Consider the following 12,077-nt stretch of genomic DNA (forward strand, 5'->3'; position numbering starts at 1 on the left):
ATATAGCAAGCAATAAGTGACCCAACATTGAACATATGGATCCCAGCCTCCAGTCACTCAAACAGCCTTCCAGTGCCACCCTTTGTGTTCTATTACTAAACCAGTTTTGCGTCCATCTCACCAAGTTTCCCTGAATTCCATTTGCTTTAACGTTTTCAATCAATCCCCCATGTGGGACCTTGTCAAAGGCTTTGCTAAAATTCATAAAAATGACATCAACTGAACGTCCCTCATCCACACACATACGTTCACATTTTCAAGAAATTCTTTCAGATTTGTCAAGCGTGACCTCCCTTTGTCAAAGCCATGCTGACAATCCCTAATTAACCAATGCCTTTCCAAGGGGATATTGCTTTTCACCTTCAGAGTTTTCTCCAGTAGTTTCCCTATCACTTATGTGAGTCTAACCTGGTCTATAATTTCCTGGTTGATCCCTACCACCCTTCGTAAAAAATGAAATTACATCAGGCATCTTCCAGTCCTCTAGCACTTCCCTCATGGCCAGTGAGGAATAAAAAAATTGTATCAGAGCTCCTACAATTTCCTGCCTCAACTCTCACAGCAGCCTGGGATGCAGTTCATCTGGATCTGGGATGCAGTTCGTCCAGGCCTGGGGATTTGTCCATTTTAGACTTGTCAAAGTCTCCAATACCTTCACATTTTCTATGTTAAACTGTTCAAGTTCCTCATAGTCCCTTTTCCTGAATTCTACACCTACATTCTCCTTTTTCTGAGTGAAGACCAATGAGAAGCATTCATTTAACACCCTGCTAATATCCTGTGGCTTCACACACAGATTGCTCCCTTGGTCTCTGATGGGTCTTACCGTCTCCCTGGTTAACCTCTTCCCCTTAGTGTATTCACAGGATACCTTGGGATTCTCCCTAATCTTGTTCGCAAGTTCTTTTCCATGCCCCCTTTTTGCTCTTCTAATTGCTTTCTTAAGTTCCGTCTTGCACTTCCTATATTCTTCTAGGGCCACAGATGAATTGCTCCCTTTGGACTCACTAAAAGATTTTTTCTTTTTCCTTATCCAGTACTGTATTGTCCTAGACATCCAGGATTTCCTGAACTTATTGTTTTCTTATTTCCCCCAGTGTGGAATATGTTGGACCTGTACCCTTCCCATTTCCTTTTTGAATGCTCCTCCACTGCTCCACTGTAGACTTTCCTGCAATGAGCTGTTCCCAGTCAAGCTTGGTCGAATCCTGTCTTGTTTTAATAAAGTCTGCCATCCCCAATCCAAAGCCATCTTTTGCAGGCCATTTTTCTCCTTGTCCATTACAAATTTGAACTGGACCATGTTGTGGTTGCTATCACTAAAATGCTCCCCCACTGTCACATTGAACACTTGTCCACCTTTGTCCTCCAGAACCAGATCCAGCTCTACTCCATCCCTTGTCGGGTCTTCTACATTTTGATACAAAAAACTCCCTCAAATACATTACAAGAAATCTACCCCCCAAACCCTTTACACTCTGACCCTTCCAAGATATTGGCTAGGATTCTCCCAAAACAAAAGTAAATGCCCAACAGCGTGAAAATGGGATTATTTCCCGCCCGTGTTTTGGGAGTACTTATCAGGATGAATCTCCGACACTGTGCGCATGTACACTGCCCCCTACCCGCAACCCCCCCCCTCAATCGCTGGCTTTCCTGATCCCCCCTACCCCAGGCCAGTCCTGATTTACCCCCCCTGCCCCACCCCAACCTCTAGCACCTGAGAGAATGCTGGACATCATCTCTCCTATTGCAATAATTAAAACTGTAATTAACAGTGCTGCACCACCACCTTCCGTTTTGCATCCTCCCCATCTCATCTAAAGACCTGACACCCCAAAATGTTGCATTGCCAGCCTGTCCTTCCCTCAACTGAGTTTCTGTGATGACAACAATATCGCACTTCCATGTGTCAATCCACACCTTTAACTCATCAGCCTTACCTATTACACTGCTAGCATTGAAGTAAAGACCATCCAGCCTTGTCTTACTCTCTTGACACTCAACATTGCTGAACTTACACTGACTTGCTTCCCTTATTATAGTATGATTTCTTAAATATATTTTATTAATGTTCTGTGTCCTGTTAACGTGCCGGACTAGTTTAAACTCCTCTCAACTAAACTACCCGCAAGGATGTTGGCCCCAACATGGTTCAGATGCAGGTTGTCCCATTTGTTTGTGTCCTATGTTGCGTAGAAACAGTCGCAGTGATCCAGGAATTTAAAATTCTCCTTCCTGCACCAACTCTTGAGCCATACATTCATCTATCGTATCCTCCTATTTCTATACTCGCTAGCATGTGGCTCTGGAATAATTCAGGGATTACAACATTTGAGATTCTGCTTCTTAATGTACTGCCTAGCTCAATGAATTCTTAATGTAAGACCATGTTGGGACAACATGAACCACGACCAGTTGTTAGGAAAGTAAGTGAGATAACATTGTATGGTTCTACAAACACAAATCACCAGTTAAAGTCTTTTTTGTTTTAATTGAAATATATGTGTTGGCCAGTGCATGAGAGACTTCCCTCTTCTGCAAGCATTTTCATTTTTATGTCCACCTGACCAAGTGTTCAGGAGAACTAAAGTGGAGATCATCAAACAGACACTGGGATTAAGTGATTAACCTGTATCCATTCAAAGTGATGCAAGCAGCAAGGGAATTTTACACTACATGCTTCTTTTAATGATTTCTGCATGCAGGCAGTGTTAACTGTGCTATTCATTCACTACAAGCCTCAATAGAAGGTTCAAAATCATAACTTGCTAGCACCATTTAAGACTAACCTACACCATTTAAAGAGAGAGTGCCATAGAACAGGGTGCTACCAATCACGTAGGAAGTGCCTCTGAACCCGGAAACAGTGACGGATGCGTAACTTGGGAGAGAATACGTTCCAAGGTTCAGGAATGCTGCTCTGAAAGCCTTGACAGAGGAGTGGAAAATGGAAGATAGGTTTATCTGTGAAGCCAGGAGCGTGAGACACAGTGGTTAGCACTGCTGCCTCACAGGGCCGGGGACCCAGGTTCGATTCGTGCCAAGCGACTTCTGTGAGGAGTCTGCACGTTCTCCGCATGCCTACTTGGGTTTCCTCCAGTTGCTCTGGTTTTTTTCCTACAGTCTGAAAGACATGCTGGTTAGATGCATTGGCCATGGTAAATTCTCCCTCAGTGTACCCAAACAGATGCCAGAGTGTGGCAACAAGGGGATTTTCACAGTAACTTCATTGCAGTGTTAATGTAAGCCTACCTGTGACATTAAATAAATAAATAAATACAAACATAGATAAATAAGATCATGCCACACTCTGTCACACAGTTGACCACCAAATGACATTTTGGGGGCACTGAAGGCAGATGTAGGGCCCAAAGATACTATCACTAATGAGTTCAATTTCTCACCCATGACCTTGATATATATCTCATCCAAGACAACACAGCACTCCCTCAATATTGGACAGCATGTGTCAGCTTAGATTATGCACTGAAGTCACTTAAATGAGACTTGAAGATACACTCCACTGTTCTCAAGTGCTCCCACTCATCAAACTGCAAGAATCTATGCCAATAAAAAATGAGTTGTCAGGCCAAAAATTCAAAATCCAAGGTACAAAATGTACAAGTGGAGATAAATAATAGAAGTTTTCAGTGTTATCATCAAGGTAATCTCTTGGCAGATCTCTAGGTAAGACGTAATAGCATAAATTTGAATTCACATATAGAACTTGTTGTAGAACTAAAGCTCAGGAACCAGAGCTGTGACTCAATCAACGAGATTCTTATTTCTGTTCAAATGAATAAGGTTGCTGTAAAGTTTAACAAATTTCAAATCCTGTGATCTGATGTATTGAAGTTTGAACAAAAGCTAAATAGTATGGAGGGTGTATGTCTGAATATACAACATTTGAAAGGGAGAGAATAGGTCACCTTTTCAGTTTGTCTGTAGGGATCTTTGTGACATTTGCAGTCACCCTGAGTTCTAACTCTCCTCTCATTATGAGATTCTGTCTCCAGATTGTGATAGAAGAAGCAGGGGTGCAGCTGGGATCATAGAATCATCAAATTCCTACAGTGCCGAAAAGACCATTCAGCCCATCAAGTCTGTACCGACTCTCTGACAGCGTATCTTATCTAAGTTTTCTACCCTGCTCTATCCCTGTAATGGCACACATTGATGATCTATCAAACCTACACATCTTTAGATAATAAGGGGCAATTTAGCATGGCCAACCCATCTTTGAATTGCGGGAGGAAACCCCAGGAGATACACGGGAGAATGTGCAAACTCCAAACAGTTACCCAAGGCTGGAATTGGACTTGGGTCCCTAGTGCTGTGAGGCAGCAGTGCTAACAGCTATGCCACCATGCCGCTCAGAGATGAACTACTCCAGAATATTATCAATATTTGATGCACTGCCATAAAGAGATGCATTTTTAGATCCTCACATGAATACAAGCAAGTGGAGATGAAGGCCTGATGAGTAATAGAAGTTTTCAGTGTTGCCGTCAAGGTAATCTCTTGGCAGATCTCTAGGTAAGATGTAATAGACAGCATAAATTTGAATTCACAGATAGAACTTGTGCAGAACTAAAGTTCAGGAACCAGAGCTGTGACTCAATCAATGAGACTCTTACTTCTGTTCAAATGAACAAGGCTGCCCAAAAGTTTAACAAATTTCAGATCCTGTGACTTGATGTATCAAAGTTTGAACAGAAGTTAAATAGTATGGAGGCTGGACGTCTGAATTTGATGCTGGAAGCACTCAGCAGGTCAGCTGGCATGTGAGGATAGAGAAATAGCGGCCTGAATTCTCCGGGCATTCACACCCTGTCATCGCTGCCAGCAACAATGGAGACTCTGGTGCTCGGCCAAACCTCCATTCACTGCAGCAGGACCGGAAAATCCCAGCTGTGGGCCAGGACTTTTTGACCCCATCTGCTGGCGAGATCATCCGCTCCCTCCAAAAATTGATTAACCTTTGGCTCGCCCACCCCATCCTCCCACAGCAGGCCGGAAAATTCTGGCCAGCATTTCAAGTCAATGATCTTTCTTTTGAATAGTATTCATACATAGATATTGTATAAATATGATACCAATTGAATGACAGTTATGGCTCAGTGGTATCGCTCTTGCTCCTGTGTCAGAAGGTTGGGGGTTCAAGTCCCACTCCAGAGATTGGGCAGCTGGCACAGTGCTGAGGGAATGCTTTACTTTTGCAGAAAATAGCTGAAAATTTTCAGCAGTTCATGCAGGCAGAATCTTCTGGTCCCGCTGATGGTGCATCCCCATTGTGGTTTTCCCAGTGGTGTGTGGTGCAACCAATGGGAAATCCTATTGACAGAGGCAGGACCAGATGATCCCATTGCCAGTAAATGGCGTGCTACATATTGCAGTGAGAAACATGCCATGGGGAGAGCAGAAAACCCTCCCATTGTCTTTAACATAAATTGAGACCCTGTCTGCTTTCTCTCAGGTGATTGTAAAAGATTCCATGACACCAATTTGAAATAGAGCAGAGAAGTTATCTCTGATATCAAGGCCAATACCTGGCTAAAATCGCCAAAAACAGATTAACCCCTGTGTTTTCTACACAACAATTCAAAAGTTCTTCAGGGGCCAGTATTTTATGACTTCGCTCAGGCGACGCTCATAAATCCTGCCCAAAGCCAACGGAGCATTCCATTCTGCGAGCCTCGCCTGCCCTGATTCCAGGGTGGACATGCTGGTAAAATTTTGGCCATTGGCTGTAAAACAGGTTGGGATATCCTGAGATTATGAAATGCAATATATAATTAAAGGGCTTTCTTTAAAGATTGTGTTTTCCTCAGTGGAGCTTTCCTCCTGAACTGGTTTCTCCTAATTGCTTAATGGAAAAAAAACTGTATCTGTGGCGTGAGGGCCAGAGCTAATGTTTTGAATCAGCGTGACTCGCTGTCCTAACTGCTGAGACAGAATAACATGATCTTTTCCACTTGCTGTCAACGTACATATATTAATATTTCACACGGCTAGTCCAGCTATTCCTTGATTTAATTGGTTTCTGAACAGAGACATTGGGTGGAGTTTTACTGGCACGTCTGTCCAAGGTCAGTACGATCCCACCCAAGGCCAAGGAAGAGTGCCCTTCTCCAAGCCTCGCCCACCCCCGGAATCAGGACGAGAGTACCAGTAAAAATTCCGGCCGTTGACTCCTTTTCCATAAACTGCCTCCATTTTGAAACTTAGGAAGGTGAAGATAACATCCTTTATAATTCCATCATTTAATAAACAATGTAGCTTATTCTTTACAGTCAATCCAGATTAACACCACTCAAACAAAGTATGATTGGAATATTTCAAGGTTCATTAGAGATGTGCAGAGGAAGTTTTTTACACAGAGGGTGGTGGTGGCCTGGAATGCACTGACAATGGACGTGATTGAAGCAGATACATTAGCCACACTTAAGATTTATCTGGGTAGACATATTCCATAGAGGAATGGAGGGATACAGGCAGTTGATCCAGATGGGACAGTGTGATTGCCATAGGCTGGAAGGGCCTGTTCCTGTTCTGCACTGCTCTTTGTTCTTTGTTCTGTTTCCCTGTTCTGCTAAAACCCAAAGCATTTGGAATGGGGGAAGGTGGGAACTTTTAGACTGTATTTCCAATGGTTTCTATCATTTTAAAACGGAATAAAGCTGCCTTATGACCTGATTCATACTTGGAAATAAAGACTGTAAACCAAGGAGCCTCCAACAGTATCAGCATTCAAAAGGAATGGATGTGCCCTTAATTTTAGTATAACTTCTTTTTAGGTTCTTTAGCTGGAACTTTCTGTCATTTGATTACTAACTCAATTGGAAGTAAGTCAATGGGGTTGGACATCCTTGCCCATTTTCACAATTCCAGGATTTCCTTTTATAAATTACAAGTGGTAGCACACTAGTTAGCAGAGACCCAGGTTCAAACCTGGCCTCCGGTGACAATCAGTGTGGAGCCTGCATGTTCTCCCCATGTCTGCGTGGGCTTCCTCTGGGTGGTCCAGTTTCCTCCCACACTCCAAAAATGATTGAGGGGCAACTTAGCCTGGCTAATCAGTGTCAGGGCAACTAGCTGGGTAAATGTGTGGGGTTACAGGGATAGAGCCTGGGTAGGATTGTTGTCACTGCAAGCTTTGTGGGCCTAATGGCCCCTTCTCTGTAGGGATTCAATGATTCTATGAATTCAAATGCCACCATTTGCCATGGTGGGATTCGAAACAGGGTCCCCAGAGCATGATATGGCGTCCCTGAATTACTAGTCTAGTGACAATCCAACTGTGCCATCACGTCCCCTTTGCTATGCATAAAAGATGTAAACTAATTGCAAACTAAATTATTGTTGAGAAATGAATAACAGAACAAGAAATAAAGTCAAATTCAAATGTTTCTTTTTTCTCGTTAGGTTTCATAAGTGCTTTTGGATCCAATTCACCCTTCGTTCAGGCTTCAACATGCACTGGCTAAACGCTTATCTGAAAAGAGAGGATTGTAATACAGAAGCAGTGTTTGTTCAGTGCTTGGAAAAGTCACACCTCTATACATGGTGATGTGTGCTGCGACCTGATGCCTGCCAAAGAGAAGGAAGTGCAAGTTGAACAAAATGCGGTTTTGTGAAAATTTCAGCAGGATGGAATGATTGCCGCAGCCTCAAAGACTCACAGCACCTGAGGTGGAAGCTAGGGGCGAAGGGCATGGCCAAACCCTTTGTTAGATTACAGAGATTCCTGCGGCGGACACCCATACTGTTCGTTTTCCTCATTGTGGCCTACCTGATGGCTGGCAGCCTGCTGCTACTGCAGCGGTCAGGCTTTTCCATACAACTGGGCCAACGCGGTGTGTCCAGCAGCCAGGCAGTGCCAGCTTCTGCCACGACCATCCTGGACCAAGCTCCCCCTGGCCCCGAAACAATTTACAGCCTGAAGTACAAGTCCAAAATGCCAGTCAGCATGCGGGTGTGGGAAGAGCCAGCCCTGAACAGGAAATTTGGACCGCGTTGGCTGATATCAGGACATCCCGAAATTGGCCACTTGAGACGGAGATGGTTTAACAGCTTTGCGAAGGAACAAGAACCGAGGCAAAGACTGGAAATTGGAACAATAAAGAGGACAATTGGAAGCAAAGGTATTGATCATTCAGACGCTATTCATTTTGTGTTTTCTTCTTCTTCTTGTTCTAACTAGCTCATTGACTTTTGTATGTGTTGCACCTTCATCAGCCTACACGTGGAGAAATATTCCTTTCTTTGAGTGAGGAAAATGATAACTGAATTAAGTGAGCTTTGAGTGGTGTTGATGATGTGTGTTGTGTAATCATGTTTGTTCTTAGTTGGACAAGGTCACTTTAAGAGTCCATTCATGCGATGTGTTAAAGTTTATTTATTTGTGTTAGAAGTAGGCTTACATTAAGACTGCAATGACGTTTCTGTGAAAATCCCCAAGTTGCCACACTCCAGCACCTGTTCGGGTTCACTGAGCGAAAATTTAGCATGGCCAATGCAACTAACCAGCACGTCTTTCAGAGCGTGGGAGGAAACTGGAGTGCCCAGAGGAAACCCACGCTGACACGAAGAGAACGTGCAGACTGTGCACAGTGACCCAAGCTGGCAATCGAACTCGGGTCCCCAGTGCTATGAGGTAGCATGCTAACCATTGTGTCACTGTGCCAGTGCTGGTGCTGGTGAAGAAAAGGCAATAGCAGTTGCATCAAGATCCTTGAACAAAACTGAAAAGAATTGTGCACAAATAGAGAAAGAAGCTCTAGGTATCATTTTCCGGATCAAACATTTTACCAATACCTAGACGGAAGGAAATTTACTAACAGATCATGGATTGCTGATAATGATATTCGGGCTGCATACCAGTATTCCATCTCTGTCAGCGAGTCAGATGCAGATATGGGCATTGCTGTTGTCAGCACATGCATACTCAATAAAATATCATCAATCAAATCTCCATGGGAACTCTGATGGACTTTCCGGATTACATTTACCTAACAAGTCATCAATGAATAGTTCAAGGGATATTTCCCATTTCAAAGTAGTCAATAAACTCCTGTAACTGCAGCACAAGTCGATTTGATTTGATTTATTGTCCTATGTATTTGTATACAGCGAAAAGTATTGTTTCTTGCGTGCTATACAAAGTATACCATTCATAGAGAAAGAAAGGAGAGAATGCAGAATGCAATGTTACTTTCATAGCTAGACACAGTAAGAAGTCTCTCAACACCAGGTTAAAGCCTTGGTAGCATGAGCTTTTGGGGCACTGCTCATTCATCAGGTGAGTTGCCCGATGAAGGAGCAGTGCTCCAAAAGCTCATGATACCAAATAAACCTGTTGGACTTTAACGTGGTGTTGTGAGACTTCTTACTGTGCCTACCCCAGCCCAACACCAGCATCTCCACATCAAGGCTACCAAATTCATAGCTAGGGTGTAGAGAAAGATCAACTTAGTGCTAGGTAAGTCTGTTCAAAAGTCTGATGGCAGCAGGGAAAAAGCTGTCCATGAATCAGTTGGTTTGTGACCTCAGACTTTTGTATCTTTTTCCTGATGGAAGAAGGTGGAAGACAGTATGTCTTAATTATGCTGGCTGCTTTTCTGAGGCATTGGGAAATGTAGACACAGTCAACGGGTGGGAGATTGGTTTGTGTGATGGACTGGGCTTCATTCACGACCCTTTTGTAGTTTTTTGCAGTCTTGGACAGAGCAGGAGCCATACCAAGCTTTGATACAACCAGGAAGAATGTTTTCTATGGTGGGTCTGTAAAAGTTGATGAGACTTGTAGCTGACATGCCAAATTTCCTTAGTCTTCTGAGAAAGTAAAGGCATTGGTGGGCTTTTTAAACTATAGCGTCCGCATGGAGGGACCAGAACAGGTTGTTAGTGATCTGGATACCTAAAAATTTGACTGCTTCTACTTCAATCATTGAAAACTGTGCCAGAAATGGTCTACTACTGTCACAAGTTATGGACACTGTAATTAGAATCATAGACTTTTTTGGTGTTTCCTGGGAAGTGGGGAAATTGCCCACTGGAAGTTTAAGTTTCCCAAGCAATTCTCATGGAGTCACTGGGCAGAGATGTCTGGTGGTTTCTGAAGTGTACCTTGGGTCATATGCCCAGTCTCAATTGAGCTGGAGACCTGAGATCTGGGTCATATTAACAAACTGGCTGCTGACTGACACTGTACAGGAATGAATTACCAGGTTGGGTGTCCAAGATTGAGATCTTAGACTCATTTATTAAATTAAAGTTATTGATTTATCAGTGTCACAAGTAGGCTCATATTAACACTGTAATGAAATTATTGTGAAAATCCCCTAGTCGCCACGCTCTGGCACCTGGTGGGTATACCGAGGGCTAATTTAGCATGGCCAATGCACCTAACCAGAACGTTTTTCAGACTTTGGGAGGAAACCAGAGCACACAGAGGAAACTCACACAGACACAGGGAGAACATAGAAATTCACATGGACAGTTACCCAAGGCTGGAATCGAACCCGGGTCCCTGGCCCTGTGAGGCAGCAGTGCTAACCACCTTGCTGACCCTGAGTTCTGGAAAAGGGAAGAGGAGAAGAATTGTTAATCTACTTCCCCTCTCCACCCAAAAGGAACTTGGCTTCTTTGATGATCCTGAATTTATACAACAGGAGGAATAAAATCATTTTCAGCTTGCTTTTGTCCTGCTTGGTTTGTCTTTATTGCTGATGATTACACATTTATGTGAGTTAAACTGGTATCTTGTTTCCCGGGGCTTTTTGTCCTGCTGTATATGATGTCTTTCCCCCACAAGGAAGATGTTGCAGCTGTCAGCTGGAGGAATATAGTAGCCCGAGCTACATTTCTCCATGAATGCTTCTGTTCGGGCTGCACTGCTGGTTGACAGGATTGCTGCGAGGATTTGACAAATGATGTCAATTTTTCTCACTCCTAATTTGGAATGCCCTAGTACTCCTGAGTAAGTGGCCTGGGAAAGAATGGCAACAATCAGGAGCTTAACTGATGGATTTCTTCAAAATCATACAACATCAACTGAAGGTCTCTCATACCTCTGTGCCATGAAGCATGAAGTACATTTGGCATGTGAACTTTCAAAGGCTGTTGTTTCTTTCTTATCCTAAGTATTAGGGTACTAAGTGGACCAGAACCCCAAGGTATTGTATGAGGCCAGACTAGAGGCCATCAAATTTTCTATTTTGCTGTAAATATGAGAAAAGGATGTTTTTCTCCAGGATTAATTCCACTAACTAAGTGTGGATCTTTTATAGTAAAACAATTTTTATTCAATAACACTGTTTAAATATAACTCTAACAAGTGAATCAACGTAACCATTAACAGTTGAACAATATTTAAAAATGAAAGAAAGTAACTTTAATTTCTAGCTTATGACTGTTCCAGTTCTAAATAAGCCCCATTCATGCATGGATCAAAAATACTTCCAAATAAATAGAGTTAGCAAATTCAGACATACTTGCTATAAATTGTGATAACAGTCTTGAAACTTTCCGAGCGATTTTGTGGAGTGGGAGAAAGTGCTCAGGAACAGCCTGCAAATGTCTCTGACATCAGCCAGGTCTCAGCAAAAACTGCAACTGCCCAGTTTTTTCCCTTCTTTTCATTTCCAGTTCCTCCCATTAGCACATCAGCACCTGATAGATAACTCATGACCCTTTCAACCAACCTAATCAAAAACCTCACAGGAAATCTCCATTTCTATTTGCATGAAGAATCCATTTGCTCAATTAAAAGTAAACAATCCATGGTTAAAATTAATAATTATCCTGCTCTCCCAGCATCTGAGCTGCATTCTTATCAGACATACCGACTGCCTGTAGAATAAAGCTGAATTTTAAAACATTTCCCTTAAACATAAAAAGAAAGTATCTATATCAATTGCACTATCATCATACCAAGTAACAAAATTAGAAGTTTTGTAAATTTTCTTATACTGGTAAATTATTATTTAAAATTGGGACAGGAGGCAAACATTTAATTTTCTCTATTTTCATATGACTGATGATAATTCTGTGAAGATTGATCTTGTGTAAAA

At 42.6% G+C, this 12,077-nt stretch overlaps 1 protein-coding gene across 1 annotated transcript in view; it reads left to right on the top strand.

Moving 5' to 3' along the window:
* Positions 1 to 7,432: 7,432 nt before the first annotated feature.
* LOC145357277 (sialate:O-sulfotransferase 1-like) overlaps positions 7,433 to 12,077 on the top strand; it is an 86,469-nt gene continuing 81,824 nt past the window's right edge. Inside the window, exon 1 of the mRNA XM_080210489.1 lies at positions 7,433 to 8,147. Coding sequence (XP_080066615.1) covers positions 7,718 to 8,147 — 430 coding nt within the window. The 5' untranslated portion in view covers positions 7,433 to 7,717. The remainder of the gene's footprint in view (positions 8,148 to 12,077) is intronic.

Source organism: Carcharhinus amblyrhynchos, chromosome 23 (assembly GCF_965287045.1).
Source record: "Carcharhinus amblyrhynchos chromosome 23, sCarAmb.v2.hapA, whole genome shotgun sequence".
NCBI lineage: Eukaryota > Metazoa > Chordata > Chondrichthyes > Carcharhiniformes > Carcharhinidae > Carcharhinus > Carcharhinus amblyrhynchos.